The sequence below is a fragment of the Pongo pygmaeus genome, chromosome X, assembly GCF_028885625.2.
Source record: "Pongo pygmaeus isolate AG05252 chromosome X, NHGRI_mPonPyg2-v2.0_pri, whole genome shotgun sequence".
Classification (NCBI taxonomy): Eukaryota; Metazoa; Chordata; class Mammalia; order Primates; family Hominidae; genus Pongo; species Pongo pygmaeus.
The window spans coordinates 954,559-980,569 of record NC_072396.2 but is presented as its reverse complement, the minus strand read 5'-3'; the positions used below and the strand labels follow the sequence as shown (position 1 = coordinate 980,569).

General features: G+C 47.0%; 1 protein-coding gene across 4 annotated transcripts; it reads left to right on the top strand.

Moving 5' to 3' along the window:
* On the top strand, positions 1-22,340 carry LOC129025389 (cytokine receptor-like factor 2). Of its 4 annotated transcripts, none has more exons than XM_054473214.1 (8): positions 1-94; positions 4,333-4,435; positions 5,926-6,092; positions 10,186-10,319; positions 14,209-14,371; positions 17,266-17,386; positions 19,819-19,903; positions 21,433-22,340. In XM_054473214.1, the coding sequence occupies exons 1-8, from the start codon at positions 16-18 to the stop codon at positions 21,694-21,696; spliced, it is 1,116 nt and encodes a 371-aa protein (XP_054329189.1). In that variant the 5' UTR covers positions 1-15; the 3' UTR covers positions 21,697-22,340. The 4 variants fall into 4 exon arrangements, with proteins under 4 accessions (XP_054329189.1, XP_054329190.1, XP_054329192.1 ...); XM_054473215.1 differs by having other exon boundaries at positions 19-94; positions 14,283-14,340; XM_054473217.1 differs by lacking the exon at positions 19,819-19,903 and having other exon boundaries at positions 19-94; positions 14,283-14,371.
* Positions 22,341-26,011: the final 3,671 nt, after the last annotated feature.

Below are 26,011 nucleotides of genomic sequence, written 5' to 3'. Positions count from 1 at the left end.
ACTCCTGTTTCAGGCATGGGGTGGTTCGTTCTGCTGTGGGGAGCTGCCGTCTTTCTGCTGGGAGGCTGGATGGCTTCGGGGCAAGTAGGCACAGGTAAGCTTTAACCACTCGCCTGCGTAAAATATCCTTTATTTAAACACCCTCTTCTTGTTGTATTTTGGTCTGTGGTTTCCTTTGCAACCAGGCACTCTTTATTTTGTAAAACTTAAACAATGAGCGTGGACGTTTCTTTTTTCTTTTTTTTTTTTTGAGACGGAGTCTCGCTCTTGTCGCCCAGGCTGGAGTGCAGTGGCACGATCTCGGCTCACTGCAACCTCCGCCTCCCGGGTTCAAGCGATTCTCCTGCCTCAGCCTCCCAAGTAGCTGGGACGAAACATATTTATAAGTAAATACATGAATAATAAGTGTACTTACTGCTCCTGGAATATCCACTGCTTATATGCCCTTTCGGTGGCCAGAACTAGGAACTGTGTGTGTGGCTGTGTGTGTTTATCTATTGATTGATTGATTGGTAGATATATTCATTTTTAATCTATCCATCATGTATCTCATCTATCTTTTCCCATTCATCACCCATCCATCCACCGTCCATCCATCTATTATTCACTGATCCATCCACTAATATATCCATCCACCCATCTATCAAACGATCCATCCACTCATACATTCACCCACCCAGCCATCCATCCACCCACCCTTTCATTCACTCATCCATCCATCCACCATCCACCCATCTATCATCCATCCATCCATCCACCCACCCATCTATCATCCATCCATCCATCCATCCACCCATCCATCCACCCATCCATCCGTCCGTCCATCCACCCGTCCATCCACCCATCCATCCGTCCATCCACCCATCCATCCGTCCATCCAGCCATGCATTCACCCACACTTTTATCCACTTATCCATCCATCTATCCATCCATCCATCCACCCACCCACCCACCCATCCATGTACACATCTACGTATCCATCTATCCATGCATCCATCCATCCATCCACCCATCCATCCGTCCATCCACCCATCCATCCACCCATCCATCCGTCCATCCACCCATCCATCCACCCATCCATCCGTCCATCCACCCATCCATCCACCCATCCATCCGTCCATCCACCCATCCATCCGTCTATCCATCCGTCCATCCACCCATCCATCCGTCCATCCATCCGTCCATCCAGCCATGCATTCACCCACACTTTTATCCACTTATCCATCTGTCTACCCATCCATCCATCCACCCACCCACCCACCCATCCATGTACACATCTACGTATCCATCTATCCATGCATCCATCCATCCATCCATCCATCTATCCATCCATCCACCCACCCATCCATGTACACATCTACGTATCCATCTATCCATCCATCCATCCATCCATCTATCCATCCATCCACCCACCCATCCATGTACACATCTACGTATCCATCTATCCATCCATCCATCCATCCGTCCGTCCATCCATCCATCCACCCACCTATGTATCTGTTCATCCATTTATTCATCCATCCACTCACTCATGCACCCACCCATCCTTTCATCCACTTATCCATCTATCCATCCATCCACCAATACATCCATCCACCTACCCATCAAACCATCCATCCACTCATGCATTCACCCACAGTTTTATTCACTTATCCATCCATCCATCCATCCATCCGTCCACCCACCCATCCATCCATGTACACATCTACGTATCCATCTATCCATCCATCCATCCATCCGTCCGTCCATCCATCCATCCACCCACCTATGTATCTGTTCATCCATTTATTCATCCATCCACTCACTCATGCACCCACCCATCCTTTCATCCACTTATCCATCTATCCATCCATCCACCAATACATCCATCCACCTACCCATCAAACCATCCATCCACTCATGCATTCACCCACAGTTTTATTCACTTATCCATCCATCCATCCATCCATCCGTCCACCCACCCATCCATCCATGTACACATCTACGTATCCATCTATCCATGCATCCATCCATCCACCCATTCACCTATGTATCTATTCATCCATTTATTCAGACATCCACTCACTCATCCACCCACCCATCCACCTACCCTTTCATCCACTTATCCATCTATCCATCCATCCACCCACCATCCATCCATCAATACATCCATCCACACACCCATCAAACCATCCACCCACCTATGCATCCACCCACACTTTCATCCACTTATCCATCCATCCACCCATCCGTGTACACATCTACATATCCATCCATCCATCCATCCATCCGTCCATCCATCCATCCACCTACCCACCCATCCATGTACACATCTACGTATCCATCTATCCATGCATCCATCCACCCATCCACCTGTGTATCTGTTCATCCATTTATTCATCCATCCACTCACCCATCCACCCACCCATCCACTTGTCTTCCACCTATACACCCACGTGTCCATTGATTCATCCATCTACCTACCCATCCCTATCTATCTGAGTCTGTTTGTCTAACTATTTCTATCATCATCTATATAATTCTATCTATCTAACATTACCATTTATCTATCTATCTGTATCTATCTATCCTCCAGATACCTCCACTTAGAACCCAACATGACAAGGTTCACTGTACCCCATCTTTGCAAACCTGTAACTCACTTCTTTGACAGTGAGAGACTTGGCCGGGCGCTGTGGCTCATGCCTGTAATCCCAGCACTTTGGGAGGCCGAGGCTGGCGGATCACAAGGTCAGGAGATCGAGACCATCCTGGCTAACACGGTGAAACCCCGTCTCTACTAAGAAATACAAAAAATTAGCCGGGTGTGGTGGTGGGTGCCTGTAGTCCCAGCTACTCGGGAGGCTGAGGCAGGAGAATGGCGCGAACCCGGGAGGCGGAGCTTGCAGTGAGCCGAGATCACGCCACTGTACTCCAGCCTGGGCGACAGAGCAAGACTCCGTCTGAAAAAAAAAAAAAAAAAAAAGAGAGAGAGACTTGGCTTTCATTATCCAAACTGTCATTATATGTTTGCTCAATCCTAAAATATTTCCATTGTCCGCGTTCGGAATTACAAATCCAGACCTCTTGAAACATCAAACCTACTGAAGTCTATGCACCTTCCAAGCAAAGATAGAAAGACTTCTTTATGGTTGGCCCATTTCTTTTCTTTTCTGTTTTTTTAATACAGAGTCTTGCTGTGTCGCCCAGGCTGGAGTGCAGTGACGCAATCTCGGTTCACTACAACCTCTGCCTCCCGGGTTCAAGCCATTCTCCTGCCTCAGCCTCCCGGGTAGCTGGGATTACAGGCACCCGCCACCATGCACAGCTCATTTTTGTGTGGTTTTAGTAGAGACGGGGTTTCACCATGTTGGCCAGGCTGGTCTCGAACTCCTGACCTCAGGTGATCCACCTGCCTCGGCCTCCCAGCGTTAAGATTACAGACGTGAGCCACTGCACCCGGCTGGTCCATTTCTGTAGTTGGTGTGTGTGGTGTTTTGAGAAAGACAGTAAGGTGGATGGATGGGGACAGTTTCCGATGCCACCTTAGGTATCCACAGGGGATGTGTTGTTGGATACATGATTGATGCTCACATCTGTGCATGACACTAGTGGGTGAACTTACCTTTTGCAAAAACAAAAACAAAAAGGCAGCTGGGTGCGGTGGCTCACGCCTGTAATCTCAGCACTTTAGGAGGATGAGGTGGGCGGATCACGAGGTCAGGAGATAGAGACCATCCTGGCTCACACAGTGAAACCCCATCTCTACTAAAAATACAAAAATTAGCCAGGTGTGGTGGCAGGTGCCTGTAATCCCAGCTACTCAGGTGGCTGAGGCAGGAGAATCGCTTGAACTCGGGAGGCGGAGGTTGCAGTGAGCTGAGATTATGCCATTGCACTCCAGCCTGGGCAACAGAGCGAGAGTCTGTCTCACATAATAAAAAATAAAATAAAATAAAATAATAAAATAAAATAAAATAAAATAAAATAGGCCGGGCGCAGTGGCTCATACCTGTCATCCCAGCACTTTGGGAGGCTGAGGCGGGCGGATCACGAGGTCAGGAGATCGAGACCATCCTGGCCAACATGGTGAAACCCCATCTATACTAAAAATACAAAAAAATTAGCTGGGTGTGGTGGCAGGTGCCTGTAATCCCAGCTACTCGGGAGGCTGAGGCAGGAGAATCGCTTGAACCCTGGAGGCGGAGGTTGCAGTGAGCCAAGATCGCAGCACTGCACTCCAGCCTGGGCGACAGAGCAAGACTCCGTCTCACAAAGAAAAATAAACTTAAAAAAATAAAAAATAAAATAGAGTTGCCTCACCGTGAACTTCATGTGTCTCTCTCTATCTAGGAGAAGGAGTACAGATTCAGATCATCTACTTCAATTTAGAAACCGTGCAGGTGACGTGGAATGCCAGCAAATACTCCAGGACCAACCTGACTTTCCACTACAGGTAAGTGGCCCCCAGAAAGCAAACCCCACGCCTGGGGAATCGCTCTTCTGAGCCGTCAGCGATTGGAAATACTTGAGAACAAAAGTGTAAAGCATCACACTGTGCAAGCCGGAATGTTTGTTCTGTGAAACCCTCAGCCCTCACCACAACTACAATCTCATTGCTCCAAAGTTTCTTGCCAAGGGATGGCTGACTCACTCTCAAAATCACCTACATTCTTTTTTTTATTTGTTTTTATTTTGAGTAGGAGTCTCACTCCGTTGCCAGGCTGGAGTGTGGTGGCGCAATCTCCGCTCACTGCAACCTCTGCCTCCCAGGTTCAAGCAATTCTCCTGCCTCAGCCTCCTGAGTAGCTGGGATTACAGGCACCTGCCACCACGCCTAGCTAATTTTTGTATTTTTAGTAGAGATCGTGTTTCACCATGTTGGCCAGGCTGGTTTCAAACTCCTGACTTCATGTGACCCACCTGCCTCGGCCTCCCAAAGTGCTGCGATGACAGGCGTGAGTCACGGCATCCGGACTGAAAATCACCTAGATTCTTCACGGGAGATTAGCAGAGAGTTTTGTTCACCCAGAGCTCTGGGTGAACTTGAAGTCTTATCTGCTAGGCAGCCGGGGAGGGAAAGACTCAGTCTCTGAAACATTTCATACCCTTACTCGGGGCTACCCCCAACCCTGTGTCTCCCTGATGTGATTTTTAGTTTTACTTTGGCTTAGTTAGACACCCAGAAGTATGCGTGCGAACATTGCAGGAAGGGTTTTTCCAATAAATTTAGTCATGGGTGGTTGATTCTTCAGTTTGACTACAAAAGAGATAAACGGCAAAGCGTACAGAACAGGGAAATTTTAAAAGGAAGTTATTTGGAAAATAAGACTCACCGTTGGGAGACCGAGGTGGGTGGATCATCTGAGATCAGGAGTTCCAGACCATCCTGGCCAACATGGTGAAACCCCATCGCAACTAAAAATACAAAAATTAGCCGGGCGTGGCGGCAGGTGCCTGTAATCCCAGCTACTCAGGAGGCTGAGGCAGGAGAATCGCTTGAACCCGGGAGGCAGACATTGCAATGAACAGAGATCGCACCACTCACTGCACTCCAGCCTCAGGGACAGAGCGAGACACCGTCTTAAAAAAAAAAAAAAAAGCCGGGTGTGGTAGCTCACACCTCTAATCCCAGCACTTTGGGAGGCCAAGGTGTGTGGATCACCTGAGGTCAGGAGTTCCAGACCAGCCTGGCCCCAACATGGTGAAACCCCGTCTCCAGTAAAACTACTAAAATTAGCTGTATATGGTGGCAGGTGCCTGTAATCCCAGCTACTCAGGAGGCTGAGACAGGAGAATGGCTTGAACCCGGGAGGCGGAGGTTGCAGTGAGCCGAGATCACGCCATTGCACTCCAGCCTGGGCGACAAGAGCAAGACCCCATCTCTAAATAAATAAGAGGTGCTCTTTTGTTTTGTTGCTAAATGGTCGTCGTTTTAAATCACAGATTCAGCGGTGATGAGGCCTATGATCAGTGCACCAACTACCTTCTCCAGGAAGATCACACTTCGGGGTGCCTCCTAGACGCAGAGCAGCGAGACGACATTCTCTATTTCTCCATCAGGAACGGAACGCACCCCGTTTTCACCGCAAGTCGCTGGATCGTTTATTACCGTAAGTATTGTAAAGCCAGCTCACCATGCCTTTCAGTACTTCCTAAAGCTTATTACCGTAAGTAATGAAAAGCAAGTTCCTGCCAGCGGCGGGATCAATGATTACCGTAACAATTGAAAAGCAAGCTCAGCATGCTTTTCAGTACTTCCTTTAGCTTATTACCGTAAGTACTGAAAGGCTCATGCAAATCGCCGGATCCATGATTACCGTAACAATTGAAAAGCAAGCTCAGCATGCTTTTCAGTACTTCCCTCAGCTGATTACCGTAAGTACTGAAAAGCAATCTTATGATAGTCGCTGGATCGATGATTACCGTAACTATTGAAAAGCAACCCAGCATACTTTACTTCCTTCAGCTTATTACCGTAAGTACTGAAAAGCTCATGTAAATCACCGGATCCATGATTACCATAACTATTGAAAAGCACTTTTCAGTACTTCCTTCAGCTTATTACCGTAAGTAATGAAAAGCAAGTTCATGTCAGTCGCGGGATCAATGATTACCGTAACAATTGAAAAGCAAGCTCAGCACGCTTTTCAGTACTTCTTTCAGCTGATCACCCTAAGTACTGAAAAGCAATCTCATGATAGTCGCTGGATCAATGATTACCATAACTATTGAAAAGCAACCCAACATGCTTCTCACTACTTACTTCAGCTTATTACCGTAAGTACTGGAAAAGCTCATGCAAATCACCGGATCCATGATTACCGTAACTATGGAAAAGCAAGCTCACAATGCTTTTCGTATTTCCTTCAGCTTATTATCATAAGTACTGAAAAGCAAACTCATGCAAGTCACTGGATCAGTGATTACCGTAGCTATTAAAAAGCAAGTTCACCATGCTTTTCAGTACTTCCTTCAGCTTATTACCATAAGTACTGAAAAGCAAGCTCTCGCAAGTCGCAGGATCAGTGATTCCCGTAACTATTGAAAAGCAAGCCCAGCATCCTTTTCACTACTTCCTTCAGCTTATTGCCATAAATACAAAAGCTCATGCAAATAACCGGATCCATGATTACCGTAACTATTGAAAAGCAAGCTTAACATGCTTTTCAGTACTTCCTTCAGCTTATTACCATAAGTACCGAAAAGCAAGCTCTCGCAAGTCGCGGGATCAATGATTACCATAACTAGTGAAAAGCAAGCTCACCATACTTTTCAGTACTTCCTTCAGCTGATTACCGTAAGTACTGAAAAAGCAAGCTCTCTCAAGTCCCGGGATCAATGATTACCATAACTATTGAAAAGCAAGCTCAACATGCTTTTCAGTACTTCCGTCAGCTGATTACCATAAGTACCGAAAAGCAAGCTCTCGCAAGTCGCGGGATCAATGATTACCGTAACGACTGAAAAGCAAGCCCAGCACACTTTTCAGTGCCCCTTCAGCTCATTACCTTCAGTTACTTTCAGTAAGTTCTGAAAATCAAGCTCATGGACCATTGGCCACTAGAGCCCAGTGCCCAGTTCCTGAGTCCAAGTGGGAAGAAACTGGCCTTCTAGGACGTTCCCTCTTACACACACACTGGTTGGGGATTGAATCTGCCCCCAGTGGGGAGACCAGATAACCCCAGGAGACTGTGATTTAAGGGAATGAATTAAAGGCCGGGCGCGGTGGCTCACGCTTGTGATCCCAGTACGTTGGGAGGCCAAGGCGGGCGGATCACTTGAGGTCTGGAGTTCGAGACCAGCCTCGCCAACATGGTGAAACCCCATCTCTACAAAAAAAAAAAAAAAAAAAAAAATTCGCCGGGCGTGGTCGCTCACGCTTATAATCCTAGCTACTTGGGAGGCTAAGGCAGGGAAATTGCTTGAACTCGGGAGGCAGAGGCTGCAGTGAGCCAAGATGGTGCCACTGCACTCCAGCCTGGGCAATTTATAAATTCATTATTTAAAAATAAATAAGGCCCAGGGCGGTGGCTCACACCTGTAATCCCAGTACTTTGGGAGACCAAGGCAGGTGGATCACTTGAAGTCTGGAGTTCGAGACCAGCCTGACCAACATGGTGAAACCCCATCTCTATTAAAAATAATAAAAAAAAATTAGCCGGGCGTGGTGGCTCACGCCTGTAATCCCCGCTACTCGAGAAGCTGAGGCAGGAGAATCACTTGAATCTGGGAGGCGGAGTTTGTGGTGAGCCGAGATTGTGCCATTGCACTCCAGCCTGGGCAACAAGAGTGAAACTCCATCTCAAATAAATAAATAAATAAAATAAAATAAGGGAATTAATTAGAGATGCCCTCTGGTGCCCTGCCTACACACACACACACACACACACACAGACACACACACACACAGAGGGAGCTGGAAATACTCTCTCACCCTCATCCCACTCACTGGATTTTCATTTTTTTTTTTTTTTTGAAAGAGAGAGTTTTGCTCTGTTGCCCAGGCTGGAGTGCAGTGATGCAGTCACAGCTCATTGCAGCCTCCACCTCCTGGGCTCAAGCGATCCTCCCACCTCAGCCTCCAGAGTAGCTGAGACAACAGACACACACCACCACGTCTGGCAAACTTTCTCATGGGGTCTCACCATGTTGCCCAGGCTGATCTCAAACTTCTGGGCTCAAGAGATCCCCCTGCCTTGGCCTCCCGAACTTCTGGGATGACAGGCATGAGCCACCGCACCTGGCAGGTTTTCTTATGTGCATTGAGAACTGGCTGTTAAGTCTCGGGTGAGGAAATGAGGGACAAATGTAGGGAAACCCTGTTTCCAAAATGTTTATTCTTTATCCTGGAATTCTGTAAGGCTGTGGTTCTTTTTTACTTTTTTATTTTTTAGAGGTAGGGGAAACGGATCTGTTTGAGAATCTAGTGCGAACTACAAACTCTTTATTTGCAAAATTACTTATAGATACTGGGTGCGTTTCCTGGGCTATAATAGGTCACCACAAACTGGAGGCTTAAAACAGCAGAAATTTATTCTCTCCCAGTTCTGAAGCCCACAAGTCTGAGATGGAGATGTCTGAGAGCCGCATTCCCTCTGGAGGTTCTAAGGGAGGGTCCTTCCTGCCCCTCCCAGCTCCTGGGGGCTCCAGGTGTCCCTGGGCTTGTGGCTACGTCACTCCAGTCTCTGCCTCCATCTCCACATGGCTTTCTCTTCTGTGTCTGTGTCTCCTCGTCTGTCTCTGAGAAGGACACCTGTCATTGGATTTAGAACCCTTCCTTCTCCAGTATGACCTCTTCCTAACTAACTGAATCTATAATGATCCTTTTTTTTATTTTTGAGACAGAGTCTTGCTCTGTCACCCAGGCTGGAGTGCAGTGGCTCAATCTAGGCTCACTGCAACCTCCACCTCCCGGGTTCAAGTGATTCTACTGCCTCAGCCTCACTAATACCTGGGATTACAAGCGCCCGCCACCACGCCTGTATTTTTAGTAGAAACGGGGTTTTAGCATATTGGCCAGGCTGGTCTTGAACTCCTGACTTCAGGTAATCCACCCGCCTAGGCCTCCCAAAGTGCTGGGATTACAGGCGTGAGCCACTGTGTCCAGCCAGATGGAAACTTTTTTTTTTTTAAGATAGAGTTTTGCTCTTTTGGGCCAGGCTGGAGTGCAGTGGCTCCATCTTGGCTCACTGCAACCTCCACCTCTGGGGTTAAAGCGATTCTCCTGTCTCAGCCTCCCAAGTAGCTGGGATTACAGGCGCCCGCCACCACGCTTGGCTAGTTTTGTATTTCTAGTAGAGATGGGGTTTCACCATGTTGGCCAGGCTGGTCTCAAACTCCCGACCTCAGGTGATCTGCCCGCCTCGGCCTTCTAAAGGATCCTATTTTTAAATACAGTCCCATTCTGAGTTTCTGGGGAGTTGGGATTTTAACATATATTTTTGTGGGGGACTTAATTTAGCCCATAACAGACACACAGGACATTTTCCACAGAATTTTAGAGAGTTCCTTCCTTCACAAACCTACAGGTTCTCAGAGCTCTGGTGGAAGCTTCTCCTATAAAAGTAATGAGGATGGGCGAACCCCAAGTCCCATAAGGTATTAAGGGGAGGAGGGGTACAGGCTAGAGAAAGGGGATGAGGTCAGCCTGTCACAATCAGCTCAGAGAGGAGGGATGTCGCTTCTGTTATTTCTTCTTCTCAGTGAAACCCAGTTCCCCAAAGCACGTGAGCTTTTCGTGGCATCAGGACGCGGTGACGGTGACGTGTTCTGACCTGTCCTACGGGGATCTCCTCTATGAGGTTCAGTACCGGAGCCCCTTCGACATGGAGTGGCAGGTGAGCAGGGTGGCTGCGACTCGGGGCGATGGTGGCTGAGCGTCCCCCAGGTGCGGACTGTGGGATTCGCTCTTTCATCAGACCCCGGTCCCCTCTGTCTAAACCTTCCTGAATTCCACTTCCTGAGAGAGCTCTAGTCCAGCTTAGCTTTTTCATGTTTCTCTCTGTGTCTCTGAGGGGTCTCCAGAGAAAGAGAACCAATAATATGTCTGTCTGTCTGTCTGTCTATCTATCTGTCTATCTATCTATATATCTATCTATCTATCTATCTATATCATTCTATTTTATCTCTCTATATCATTCTATTTTGTCTCTCTGTCTTTCTATCTATCTATCTATCTATCTATCTATCTATCTATCTATCTATCATCTATCTATATCAATCTATTTCTCTCTATCTCTGTCTTTCAATCTATCATCTATCTATCTCATTCTATTTTATCTCTATCTCTGTCTTTCAATCTATTATCTATCTCTCTATCTATCTATCTATCTCATTCTATTTTATTTCTCTCTATCTCTGTCTTTCAATCTATCATCTGTGTATCTACATCATTCTATTTTATCTCTCTCTATCTCTTTCAATCTATCATCTATGTATGTATCTATCTGTATCATTCTATTTTATCTGTCTTTCCGTCTATCTATCTATATCATTCTATTGTATTTCTCTCTATCTCTGTCTTTCAATCTATCATCTATCTATCTGTATCATTCTATTTTATCTCTATCTCTTTCAATCTGTGATCTATCTTGTCTATATCATTCTATTTTATCTCTCCCTATCTCTGTCTTTCAATCTGTCATCTATCTATCTATCTATCTATCTATCTATCTATCTATCTATCTATCTATTTCATTCTATCTTATGTCTCTCTCTGTCTTTCAATCTGTCATCTATTTTATCTATTAACTCTCTTGGTTCTATCTATCTCTCTATTGCTCTATCCCATATATATTTTACCTACCAACTCTCTTTTATCTATGTCCTATCAATCATCTATGTATATCATCCCTATCTCTATGTAGTTCAACTATCATCTCTATCTATATATCTATCATCTATCCATCTCTATCTATCTATGTATCATCTATCTATCTATCTACTTTATCATCTATGTATTACCTATCTATCTGTCATCTATTTATCTCTCTATCATCTGTCTGTATCATCTATCTATCTATCTCTCTATCGTCTCTCTATCATCTATGTATCATCTATCAAATCTGTCATCTCTCTGTTTTATCTATTTATCTATGATTTCTTTATCTATCTACCTCTAATCCTATCTCTATCTCTATCTCTACACATCTGTCTCTACACACAGACACACACAGACACACAAACACAGGCACACAGACACACACACACGCACACACACGCACAGACACACACACAGACACTCACACAGAGACAGACACACACAGACACACACAGAAACAGACAGGCATACACAGACACACACAGGCACACACACACACACACACTCATGTGCTGCCTAGCGATCTTTTGGTCATCAGCAGACTGCATATATCATGGTGATCTCCTATGATTATCACACAGCTGTCCTATTCAGCTGTCCCAATTATTTTCTTCTATACCATATTTTTCCTGTAGCTTTTCTATGTTTAGATACACAAATACTTACCCTTGCATTAGGTTTGTCTGCAGTATTCAGTACAGTAACGTGCTGTACAGGTGTGTAGCTGAGGAGCAATTTACTATACAGCTTAGGTGTGCAGGGGGCTAGACCAGCTAGGTGTCTGTAAGTAAACTCTAGAATATTCTCATAATGAAGAAATCACCTCACAGTGCATTTCTCAGAACATGTCCCCATCGTTAAGCAATGCATGACTGTATATCTACTGATATGTGTCTGTACACACACATATACACACACACACATATGTACACATCTTGTATACACAGCTTATATATACACATATATACACACACATATAGATACACAGCTTATATATACAGATATATGTGCACACCTTATATACACACATATGTATACACACATATATACACAGCTTACATACACATATATATACACACATGTATATACACACCTTATATACACAGCTTATATATACACATATATGTGCACACCTTATATACACAGCTTATACACATATATACACATATACATATAGATATACAGCTTATATATACACATATATACACATATATACACACATATATACACACACACATATATACACAGCTTATATACATGCATATACACACGTATATACACACCTTATATACACAGCTTATATACACATATCTATACACACGTGTATGTACACACCTTATATACACAGCTTATATACACATATATATACACACCTTAGATACACAGCTTATATATACACATATATATACACACATATAGATACACAGCTTATATCTACACATATATGTACATATACATATATACACATCTTATATACACAGCTTATACACACAAATATATACACATAGATATATACACACCTTCTATACACAGCTTACATATACACAGATATATATACCTTATATACACACATATATACACACACATATATATACACACAGCTTATATATACACACCTTATATACACAGCTTATATATACACATATATATACACACACATATAGATACACAGCTTATATCTACACATATATATACACATACATATATACACATCTTATATACACAGCTTATACACACAAATATATACACATAGATATATACACACCTTCTATACACAGCTTACATATACACAGATATATATACCTTATATACACACATATATACACACACATGTATATACACACAGCTTATATATACACACCTTATATACACAGCTTATATATACACGTATACACACACATATAAATATACATATAAAGATATCTTATTGGTACATATATGTACAAACATATATATACGATATGTGTATAAACTGATACATAGAATGGAACATTTATCTGTATCTTTATATCCATTTATATCTGTAAAGATATATAGATACAGGCTGGACACAGTGGCTCACACCTTTAATTCCAGCACTTTGGGAGGCCGAGGAGGGTGGATCTCCTCAGGTCAGGAGTTCGAGACCAGCCTGGCCAACATGGTGAAACCCCGTCTCTACTAAAAATACAAAAATTAGCCGAGCATGGTGGCGGGCGCCTGTCATCCCAGCTACTCTGGAGGCTGACGCACAAGAATTGCTTGAACCCGGGAGGCAGAGGTTGCAGTGAGCTGAGACCACACCACTGCACTCCAGCCTGGGCAACCGAGCAAGACTCTGTCTCAGTAAATAAATAAATACTATTTTAAAATGATAATAAAGTAAATACAGGCCAGGCACCGTGGCTCATGCCTGTAATCCCAGTACTGTTGGAGGCCAAGTCAGGAGGATCGATTGAGCCCAGGAGCTGTTGACCAGCTTGGGCAACAGAGCGAGACCCCATCTCTTTTTTCTTTTTTAGACGCAGTCTGGCTCTGTCGCCCAGGCTGGAGTTCTGTGGTGTGATCTCGGCTCACTGCAACCTCCGCCTCCCAGGTTCAAGCGATTCTCCTGCCTCAGCCTCCCGAGTAGCTGGGATAACAGGTTCCCACCACTTTGCCTGACTAATTTTTATATTTTTAGTAGAGATGGGGTTTCACCACGTTGGCCAGGCTGGTCTCGAACTCACGACCTCAGGTGATAAACCCGCCTCGGCCTCCCAAAGCGTTGGGTTTACAGGTGTGAGCCACCGCATCCGGCCTCGCGGCTGCATTCTTGAAGTCAGCGAGACTGCGAACCCTCCGGAAGGAAAACTCCGGACAGACAGGTTCCGTCACTAATCATTGTGTGTGTGTGTGTGTGTGTGTGTGTATGTGTGTTTCTCCAGTCCAAACAGGAAAATACCTGCAACGTCACCATAGAAGGCTTGGATGCCGAGAAGTGTTACTCTTTCTGGGTCAGGGTGAAGGCTATGGAGGACTCATATGGGCCAGACACATACCCAAGCGACTGGTCAGAGGTGACGTGCTGGCAGAGAGGCGAGATTCGGGGTAATGCTTGTTACCGGGCAGTGTCCCATAGCCTTGTCACCAGGCTGGAGTAGGCATAGCCACTGCCTTCCCGGGAGGTGGGAGGGGGGGTGTCCTGCCTTCCCGGGAGGTGAGAGGGAGGGTGTCCTGCCTTCCCGGGAGGTGAGAGGGGGGGTGTCCTGCCTTCCCGGGAGGTGAGAGAGAGGGTGTCCTGCCTTCCCGGGAGGTGGGAGGGGGGGTGTCCTGCCTTCCCGGGAGGTGGAGGGGGGGTGTCCTGCCTTCCCGGGAGGTGGAGGGGGGGTGTCCTGCCTTCCCGGGAGGTGAGAAGGAGGGTGTCCTGCCTTCCCCGGAGGTGAGAGGGAGGGTGTCCTGCCTTCCCGGGAGGTGAGAGGGAGGGTGTCCTGCCTTCCCGGGAGGTGAGAGGGGGGGTGTCCTGCCTTCCCGGGAGGTGAGAGAGAGGGTGTCCTGCCTTCGAGGTGAGAGAGAGGGTGTCCTGCCTTCCCGGGAGGTGAGGGGGGGGGTGTCCTGCCTTCCCGGGAGGTGAGAGAGAGGGTGTCCTGCCTTCCCGGGAGGTGAGAGAGAGGGTGTCCTGCCTTCCCGGGAGGTGAGAGGGAGGGTGACCTGCCTTCCGGGGAGGTGAGAAGGGGGGTGTCCTGCCTTCCCGGGAGGTGAGGGGGGGGTGTCCTGCCTTCCCGGGAGGTGAGAAGGGGGGTGTCCTGCCTTCCCGGGAGGTGAGAGGGAGGGTGTCCTGCCTTCCCGGGAGGTGAGAGGGAGGGTGTCCTGCCTTCCCGGGAGGTGAGAGGGAGGGTGTCCTGCCTTCCCGGGAGGTGAGAGGGAGGGTGTCCTGCCTTCCCGGGAGGTGAGAGAGAGGGTGTCCTGCCTTCCCGGGAGGTGAGAAGGGGGGTGTCCTGCCTTCCCGGGAGGTGAGAGGGAGGGTGACCTGCCTTCCGGGGAGGTGAGAAGGGGGGTGTCCTGCCTTCCCGGGAGGTGAGAAGGGGGGTGTCCTGCCTTCCCGGGAGGTGAGAGGGAGGGTGACCTGCCTTCCGGGGAGGTGAGAGGGGGGTGTCCTGCCTTCCCGGGAGGTGGAGGGGGGTGTCCTGCCTTCCCGGGAGGTGAGAGGGGGGCTGTCCTGCCTTCCGGGGAGGTGAGAGGGAGGGTGACCTGCCTTCCGGGGAGGTGAGAAGGGGGGTGTCCTGCCTTCCCGGGAGGTGAGAGGGGGGTGTCCTGCCTTCCCAGGAGGGTGTGTCTGAGCAGGATATGTCTGAGCAAGCTCAGCCTTCTGTCATCCTCCAGGGCCCCATCTGAAAGCAGCTCCTCTCCTTGAGTCATTCTCGGGCTGCTTTCACTCGGGAGAGTTTTCTTTCTTTTGTTTTTTTGAGAAACATTCTCAGCTCACTGCAACATCCGTCTCCCACGTTCAAGCGATTCTCCCGCCTCAGCCTCCCGAGTGGCTGGGATTACAGTGTCCACGCCACCACGGCCGACTCAATGTTTTTATTTTTATTTATTTATTTTGAGAGGGAGTCTCAGTCTGTCTCCCAGGCTGGACTGCAATGGTGCGATCTCAGCTCACTGCAACCTCCGCCTCCCGCGTTCAAGCGATTGTCCTGCCTCAGCCTCCTGAGTGGCTGGGACTATAGGTGCCCGCCAGCAAGCCCGGCTAATTTTTGTATGCTTAGTAGGGACAGGGTTTCCCCATAGTGGCCAGGCTGGTCTCGAACTCCTGACCTTCTGATCCGCCCGCCTCGGCCTCCCGAAGTGCTGGGATGACAGGTGTGAGCCACCGCGCCCAGCCTTCAACGTATGTTTTCAGGGGGTTTGATTTAAGGTGCACAGCCATCCACAGACGAAAGCAAGCTCTCATATGCTGTAAAGACCTCCAGCAACCACAAGCCTCCAGAGGTTCCTGCCCTTACTTCCTGGGGGTGGCTGTGGGATGTGTTCTTGTCCAGAGACACAGTGTCTCTTTCCAGGATATTTTCCATAGGAATCAAAACTTGCTGACACTAACATTCATTTAAAAAAAAAAATAGGGCCGGGCGCGGTGGCTCACGCCTGTTATCCCAGCACTTTGGGAGGCCGAGGCGGGCGGATCACAAGGTCAGGAGTTCAAGACCATCCTGGCTAACATGGTGAAACCCTGTCTTTAATAAAAATACAAAAAAAATTAGCCGGGCGCGGTGGCGGGCGCCTGTAGTCCCAGCTTCTCGGGAGGATGAGGCAGGAGAATGGCGTGAACCCGGCAGGCAGAGTTTGCAGTGAGCTGAGATCGCGCCACTGCACTCCAGCCTGGGCGACAGAGCGAGACTCCATCTCAAAAACAAAACAAAACAAAACAAAAAATAGGCCCATCTCTACTAAAAATACAAAAATTAGCCCGGTGTGGTGGCGGACGCCTGTAGTCCCAGCTACTCGAGAGGCTGAGGCAGGAGAATTGCTGTATTAAAAATACCAGACTGGGCTGGGCACATTGGCTCAACTCTGTGATCCCAGCACTTTGAGAGGCCGAGGTGGGTGGATCACCTGAGGTCCGGAGTTCGAGACCAGCCTGGCCAACATGGTGAAACCCCATCTCTACTAAAAATACAAAAATTAGCTGGGTGTGGTGGCAGGTGCCTGTAATCCCAGCTACCCAGGAGGCTGAAACAGGAGAATCACTTGAACGCAGGAGGTGGAGGTTGCAGTGAGCTGAGATGGCGCCACTGCACTCCAGCCTGGGCGACAGAGTGAGGTTCTGTCTCAAAAATAAATAAATAAGTAAAAGATTTGCTGACACGAATATTTACAAAAAACAAAACAAGACAAAAAACAACAACCAAGAAAAAATAAAAACACCAAAAAAATGAGGAGGATGGTTAGGGATGAGATGTAACATCATGTTGAAAACTTACAGCCGCCTTTTCGTTTTGTTTCAGATTCCTGCGCAGAGACACCAACGCCTCCCAAACCAAAGCTGTCCAGATTTATTTTAATTTCCAGCCTGGCCATCCTTCTGATGGTGCCTCTCCTCCTTCTCTCTTTATGGAAATTATGGAGGTAAGGATGACTCCTGCCGCCCGTGGGTGGAGGGATCTGCTTTCAAAATGTCTGTGAAGTAGGAAAAAAGATTAATCACCTGATAGAGTCATTTCCCTGGGCCTCAGTTTCCATACAATGCCTACTTTTCTGATGGTGCGTTACAAGAAATTTCGGAGGGGCCGGGCACGGTGGCTCACACCTGTCATCCCAGCACTTGGGGAGACCGAGGCAGGCAGATCACAAGGTCACGAGTTCGAGACCAGCCTGGCCATTATGGTGTTATTCTATATCTAATAAGAATACAAAAATTAGGGCCGGGCATGGTGGTTCACGCCTGTCATCCCAGCACTTTAGGAGGCCGAGGCGGGCAGATCACCTGAGGTCAGGAGTTCCAGACCAGCCTGGCCAATCTGGCGAAACCCCACCTCTACTAAAAATATAAAAATTAGCCGGGTGCAGTAGCACGCACCTGTAGTCCCAGCTGCTCCGGAGGCTGAGGCAGGAGAATCACTTGAACCCAGGAGGCGGAGGTTGCCGTGAGCTGAGATCACACCATTATACTCTATCCTGGGTGACAAGGGTGAAACTCTGTCTGAAAAAAAAGGAAAAAATAAAATTAGCTGGGTGTGGTAGCGCGCACTTGTAGTCCCAGCTATTTGGGAGGCTGAGGTGGACGGATGGCTCGGAGTCTGGGCGTTTAAGGCTGCCGTGAGCTGTGATTGCACCACTGCACTGCAGCCTGGATGACAGAGCACGATCCAGTCTCTCAAAAAGAAAACTAAAGAAGTCCAGGTAAGCTGGGCAACTTGGAGAGGGTAGCAGGAAGAATTGTCCAAGATCTAATATTGTCTTTGCTCCATCTGTCACTGAATTTTTGGCTTTGAATCCAGTCAGAGTTCTAGCCGAAACAATATTCTTTCAGACCACAGAGCGCTTTTCAAAAATGTGAGATTGAGTCGTTTTCTTATTTATTTATTGATGTGTTTATTTATTTTGAGACGGAATCTCACTCTGTCACCCAGGCTGGATGGAGTACAGTGGCGCGATCTCGGCTCACTGCAACCTCCGCCTCCCAGGTTCAAGCAACTCACCTGCCTCAGCCTCCCAAGTAGCTGGGAGGTTGAGTCATTTTCTTAGATATTTATTTATGTATTTATTTTGAGACGGAGTCTCACTCTGTTGCCCAGGCTGGAGTGCAGTGGCACGATCTTGGCTCGCTGCAACCTTCACCTCCAGGGTTCAAGCAATTCTCCTGCCTCAGCCTCTCGAGTAGCTGGGAGGTTGAGTCATTTTCTTATTTATTTAGTTATTTATTTACGTATTTATTTTGAGACGGAATCTCCCTCTGTCACCCCGGCTGGAGTGCAGTGGTATGATCTCGGCTCACTGCAACCTCCGCCTCCCAGGTTCAAGCAATTCTCCTGCCTCAGCCTCTCAAGTAGCTGGGAGGTTGAGTCATTTTCTTATTTATTTATTTATGTATGTATGTATTTATTTTGAGACTGAGTCTCACTCTGTCACCCAGGCTGGATTGCAGTGGTGCGATCTTGGCTCACTGCAACCTCCGCCTCCTGGGCTCAAGCAATTCTCCTGCCTCAGCCTCCTGAGTAGCTGGGACTACAGGTGCCCGCCACTGCGTCCGGCTAATTTTTGTATTTTTGGTAGAGACAGGGTTTCACCATGTTGGCCAGGCTGCTCTTGAACGTCTGACCTCAGGAGATCCGTCCACCTCGGCCTCCCAAAGTGCTGGGATTACAGGCAGACGCCACCACACCCAGCTAATTTTTGTATTATTTTTGAGACGGAGTCTCACTCTGTTGCCCCGGCTGGAGTGCAGTGGCATGATCTCGGCTCACTGCAACCTCTGCCTCCCAGGTTCAAGTGATTCTCCTGCCTCAGCCTCCCAAGTAGCTGGGGTTACAGGCAGATGCCACCACACCTGGCTAACTTTTGTTTTTGTTTTTGTTTTTTTTTTTGAGATGGAGTCTCGCTCTGTTGCCCAGGCTGGAGTGCAGTGGCGCGATCTCGGATCACTGCAACCTCTGCCTCCTGGGTTCACGCCATTCTCCTGCCTCAGCCTCCCGAGTAGCTGGGATGACAGGTGCCCGCCACCAAGCCCGGCTAATTTTTGTATTTTAGTAGAGACGGGGTTTCATCATGTTGGCCAGGCTGGTCTCGAACTCCTGACCTCAGGTGATCCACCCGCCTCGGCCTCCCAAAGTGCTGGGATTACAGGCGTGAGACACCGCACCCGGTCTCCTGGTGGGAACTTTATGAGGACCCCAGAGGCAGGGTCCCTGGGCAGGGGGAGGATACACATGTGTCCACGTAGAAGGCCCCGCTCTGCCGTTCTTGGTCTGTCCCTGGGGTCCATGCCCTGCAGGTGCTTCTTGCCAACCCTTCCTGCGGGGCTGTGGCCGACCTGACCACACTCTCCGTCTGTATTTCAGAGTGAAGAAGTTTCTCATGCCCAGCGTGCCAGACCCGAAATCCATCTTCCCCGGGCTCTTTGAGATACACCAAGGGAACTTCCAGGTATCTGCCCTCTCCTTGTGTCTCTTCTCCTCTCCACCAAGAGAGAGAATAAAAAAGAAAAGAAAGGAAAAACAAAGAGAGAGAAAGAAGGAAAGAAAGGAAGAAAGGAAGGAAGAAAGAAAAGTGGTTTGATCTCTGCTCACTGCAACCTCCACCTCCTGGGGTCAAATGATTCTCCTGCCTCAGCCTCCCGAATAGCTGGGATTACAGGCACCCGCCACCACACCTGGCTAATTTTTTGTATTTTTAGTACAGACAGGTTTTTTCACCACGTTGTTCAGGCTGGTCTCAAACTTAAGTCTACCCACCTTGGGCTCCTAAAGTGCTGGGATTACAGGCGTGAGCCCCCGCGCCCAGCTTATGTGTCCTATCTGTTGATTTTAATGCTGGTCAGCTGTGTCCAAATTTCAAAGGGAAGATGGTATAAAGAAGCATGTCCAACTCTGACTTCCCATTATGACTCAAACTAGGTTTTTTTTGTTTTTTGTTTTTTTTAAGACAGAGTCTTGCTCTGTCGCCCAGGCTGGAGTGCAGTGGCGCGATCTCAGCTCACTGCAAGCTCCGCCTCCCGGGTTCACGCCATTCTCCTGCCTCAGCCTCCTGAGTAGCTGGGACTACAGGCACCTGCCACCACGCCCGGCTAATTTTTTGTATTTTTAGTAGAGACAGGGTTTTACCATGTTGGCCAGGCTGCTCTTGAACTCCTGACCTCGGGTGATCCACCCGCCTCGGCCTCCCAGAGTGCTGGGACTACAGGCGTGAACCACCGCGCCTGCTAATTTTTTGTATTTTTAGTAGAGACGCGGTTTCACCGTGTTAGCCGGGATGGTCTCGATCTCCTGACCTCATGATCCACCCACCTCGGGCTCCCAAAGTGCTGGGATTACAGGCGTGAGCCACCGCAGCCGGCCGGCTCAAACTAGGTTTTAACTTAACTTTGAAATCACCTTGGCTGAGTGGAGAGTCCGTCAGTCTGTTGGAGGGCTTAGAATTTTATTTTTGGGGGCCGAGCGCAGTGGCTCACGCCTTTCATCCCAGCACTTTGGGAGACCGATTCGGGTGGATCACCTGAGGTTGGGAGTTCGAGACCAGCCTGACCAACATGGAGAAACCCCATCTCTACTAAAAATACAAAATTAGCCGGGCGTGGTGGCAGGTGCCTGTCATCTCAGGTAGTCAGAGGGCTGAGGCAGGAGAATCGCTTGAACCCGGGAGGCGGAGGTTGTGGTGAGCCGAGATTGTGCCATTGCACTCCAGCCTGGGCAAACTCCGTCTCAAAAAAAAAGAATTTTATTTTCGGTTTACAAGGGTATCGGTGTCAGAGCTCCTGCAAGCCCCAAAGAAGAGCTTTGTAGGGGCTTAGACCTCCCAGATGAGAGGGTTTTCCTGTTCCGTTGGGCATGGCGTTGTTTCTTGGGGAAGCTTCCCGGTTCCAGGGATGTCTGCGGTGGGTACCGTCTGTACAGATGCTCAGGACACTGTCTATGCTGTCTCCACTGTGTTTGAGCTAGAATGTTTCTTCCTGGTAGGAGTGGATCACAGACACCCAGAACGTGGCCCACCTCAACAAGATGGCAGGTGCAGAGCAAGAAAGTGGCCCCGAGGAGCCCCTGGTGGTCCAGTTGGCCAAGACTGAAGCCGAGTCCCCCAGGACGCTGGACCCACAGACCGAGGACAAAGAGGCCTCTCGGGGATCCCTCCAGCTTCCCCACCAGCCCCTCCAAGGCGGTGATGTGGTCACAATCGGCGGCTTCACCTTTGTGATGAATGACAGCTCCTACGTGGCGTTTTGATGGACACACCACTCTCAAAGTCAACGTCAGGATCCTCGTTGATGTTTAAAGACAGAGGGGAGTATCCCGGGGACTCCACACCACCATGGATGGGAATTCTCCACGCCAATGATCGTAGGGCTAGGAGCCTCTGAAGAGCCGGCCTCACCGCCTCATGCAGCCACAGCGATGCTAACTTTCCCCGACGTGAGTCTCTGTGTTCAAAGGCTTGATGGCAGATGGGAGCCAATTGCTCCAGGAGATTTACTCCCTGTTCCTTTTCGTGCCTGAACATTGTCACATAAACCCTAAGGCAGCACGTCCAAAATGCTGTAAAACCACCTGCCCACTCTGTGAGTGCCCAGTTCTGTCCATGTACCGTTTCCATAGCATTGGCTTCTCGGAGGATTTTTTGTTTGTTTGTTTGTTTTGAGACGGAGTCTCCCTCTGTCTCCCAGGCTGGAGTGCAGTGGCGTGATCTTGACTCGCTGCAACCTCCGCCTCCCGAGTTCAAGCGATTCTCCTGCCTCAGCCTCCTGAGTACCTGGGATTACAGCTGCCTGCCACCACACTCCGCTGATTTTTGTGTTTTTAGTAGAGATGGGGTTTTACCATGTTGGCCAGGCCGGTCTTGAACTCCTGACCTCAGGTGATCCACCCGCCTTGACCCCCCAAAGTGCTGGGATTGCAGGCCTGAGCCACTGTGCCCAGCTTTTTTTTTTTTTTTTTGAGATGGAGTCTCACTCTGTTGCACAGGCTGGAGCGCAGTGGCGCGATATCAGCTCACTGCAACCTCCACCTCCCATGAAATGATTCTCCTGCTTCAGCCTCGCAAGTAGCTGGGATTACAGGTGTGAGCCACTGCGCCTGGCCAGCAATCTTATTTTATATATATACTATATATATATATATATACAGAGAGAGAGAGAGAGTATATATATACTATGTATAGAGAGTATATATATACTATATATAGAGTGTATATATATACTATATATAGAGTATATATATAATATATATACTCTATATATAGTATATATAGAGTATATATATACTATATATATATACTCTCTATATGTACTATATATATACTGTATATATGTACTATATATATACTCTATATTTGTACTATATATATACTCTATATATGTACTATATATATAGATGTGTATATATATGTTAACAGTGGATAGCAATCTTATATAGTATGCATGTATATATAGATGCTAATAGTGGATAGCAATCTTATAGTGTGTGTTAGCAATGTTACAGAGTGCATATATATGTATACATATATACATATACAAATACATATGCATATACATATACAAATACATATACATATATACATATACATATACATATTCAAATACATATACATATATACATATACAAATACAAATACATATACATATACATATATACATATACATATACAAATACATATACATATACATATATACATATACATATACAAATACATATACCTATACATATATACATATACAAATACAAATACATATACATATACATATACATATGCAAATACATATACATATACATATACATATACAAATACATATACATATACAAATACATTACATATACATATACATATACATATACAAAAACATATACATATACATATACAAATACATATACATATACAAATACATTACATATACATATACATATACATATACATATACAAAAACATATACATATACATATACAAATACATATACATATACAAATACATTACATATACATATACATATACATATACAAATACATATACATATACATATACAAATACATATACATATACAAATACATATACATATACATATACAAATACATATACATATACAAATACATATACATATACATATACAAATACATATACATATACAAATACATATACATATACATATACAAATACATATACATATATACATATACATATACATATATACATATACATATACAAATACATATACATATACATATACACATATACATATACATATACATATGCAAATACATATACATATACATATATACATATACATATACAAATACATATACATATACAAATACATTACATATACAAATACATATACATATACATATACAAAAACATGTACATATACAAAAACATATACATATACATATACATATACAGCTTCTACTTATAAAGTGAGAACCTGCGGTATTTGGTTTTCTGTTCCTTTGTTAATTCTTTTAGGATAATGCCCTCCAGCTGCATCCAGCTTGCTGCAGAAAACCTTATTTCCTTCATTTTTATGGCTGTGTAGTATATTCCACGGCGTATAGGGTGGAAGGAAAATATCTTGAGCCCCTTCCAAATCATGAAGCTAAAAGGAAAATTCAAGCTGGGAACTGCTACAGGCAAACCTGCCTCTCATTGTATTCAAAGTCACCCCTCTGCTCAGTGAGATAGATCCACAACTGATCTCCTCCTTTGGAAAGGGTTATCAGACACTCAAAACAGTGCAACCATCTGTCTCCCACCTACCTGTTACCTGGAAACCCCCTCCTGGCTTTGTGCTGTCCCTGCCTTTCTGGGCGGAAACAAAGGTTCTTTTTTTTCTGTTTTCTTTTATCTTTTTTTTTTTTTGAGACAGAGTCTCACTCTGTCACCCAGGCTGGAGTGCAGTGGCGTGATCTTGGCTCACTGCAACCTCTGCCTCCCAGTTTCAAGCGATTCTCCTGCCTCAGACTCCCAAATAGCTGGGATGACAGGTGCCTGCCACCACACCTGGCTAATTGTTGTATTTTTAGTAGACACGGGGTTTTGCCATGTTGGCCAGGCTGGTCTCAAACTCCTGACCTCAGGAGGTCTGCCTGCCTCGGCCTCCCAAAGTGCTGGGATGACAGGCGTGCGCCACCACACCTGGCTAATTTTTGTATTTTTAGTAGAGACGGGATTTCACCATGTTGGCCAGGATGGTCTCGAACTCCTGACCTCAGGTGATCCACCCGCCTCGGACTCCCAAAGTGCTGGGATGACAGGTGTGAGTTGCTGGAGCCCGTCCTGTACTTCTTTTTTTTTTTTTTTTTTTGAGACGGAGTCTCGCTCTGTCACCCAGGCTGCAGTGCAGTAGCGTGATCTCGGCTCACTGCAAGCTCCGCCTCCCTGAAATGTATGAAACCAAGCTGTGGCCGGGCGCAGTGGCTCACACCTGTCATCCCAGCAATTTGGGAGGCCAAGGCAGGTGGATCACCAGAGGTCAGGAGTTCAAGACCATCCTGGCCAACATGGTGAAACCCCGTCTCTACTAAAAACACAAAAATTAGCTGGGCGTGGTGGGGGGCGCCTGTAATCCCAGCTACTCGGGAGGCTGAGGCAGGAGAATTGCTTGAACCCGGGAGGCAGAGGTTGCAGTGAGCCGAGGTCACACCATTGCACTCCAGCCTAGGCAACAAAGGCAAAACTCCGTTCTCCCACCTCCCCCCAAAAAAACCCCCCAGCAGAAACAGCCCCGCAGAGCATGTTCTAGAGAATTAATCATGAGTCACAGATGCTATCTCTCCTTTGGGGAACATTCTGAATCAGAGGGAGGCCCCGTGCCTCTCCTCTGAAATAATCATTACTTCTGATCAGTAGCAGACGTGGCAGGTTCACAACCGAAAGCCCTAGTTGAAAACCTGGGTGTTCCCAGCCCTGAGTGTGACTTAAAAAGGCAGATAACAAACAACCGAGAAGCCAGGTGCAGTGGCTCACGCCTGTCATCCCAGCACTTTGGGAAGGCTGGGCTGGGAGGATCCCTTGAGCCCAGGAGTTCAAGACCAGCCTGGACAACATGGCAAAACCCCATCTCTACAAAAAATAATAATAATAAAAAATTAGCTGGGTGTGGTGACTAATTTTTGTGATCCACTCAGTATTGTCTAAAGATTTTTGCAAAAAAAAAATGTATTTTCAAATGAGCAGACTCCATCTCATAAAAGAAACTACTGGCCGGGTGCAGTGGCTCACGCCTGTCATCCCAGCACTTTGGGAGGCTGAGGCCGGTGGATCACGAGGTCAGGAGTTCGAGACCATCCTGGCTCACACGGTGACACCCCCGTCTCTACTAAAAATACAAAAATTAGCCGGATGTGGCGGTACCCGCCTGTAATCCCGGCTACTCGGGAGGCTGAGGCAGGAGAATCGCTTGAACCTGGGGCAGAGGTTGCAGTGAGCTGAGATCACACCACTGCACTCCAGCCTGGGAGACAGAGCAAGATTCCGTCTCAAAAAAAAAAAAGATATCTTAGTGGTCAGGTGTGGTGGCTCACGCCTGTCATCCCAGGAGTTTGGGAGTCCGAG

Coding starts and splice junctions, on each gene's coding strand:
- LOC129025389 (XM_054473214.1), top strand. CDS start 16: ATGGGGTGGTTCGTTCTGCTGTGGGGAGCTGCCGTCTTTCTGCTGGGA. Junction 95..4,332: donor TTCGGGGCAAGTAGGCACAG/GTAAGCTTTAAC, acceptor CTCTCTATCTAG/GAGAAGGAGTACAGATTCAG. Junction 4,436..5,925: donor AACCTGACTTTCCACTACAG/GTAAGTGGCCCC, acceptor TTTAAATCACAG/ATTCAGCGGTGATGAGGCCT.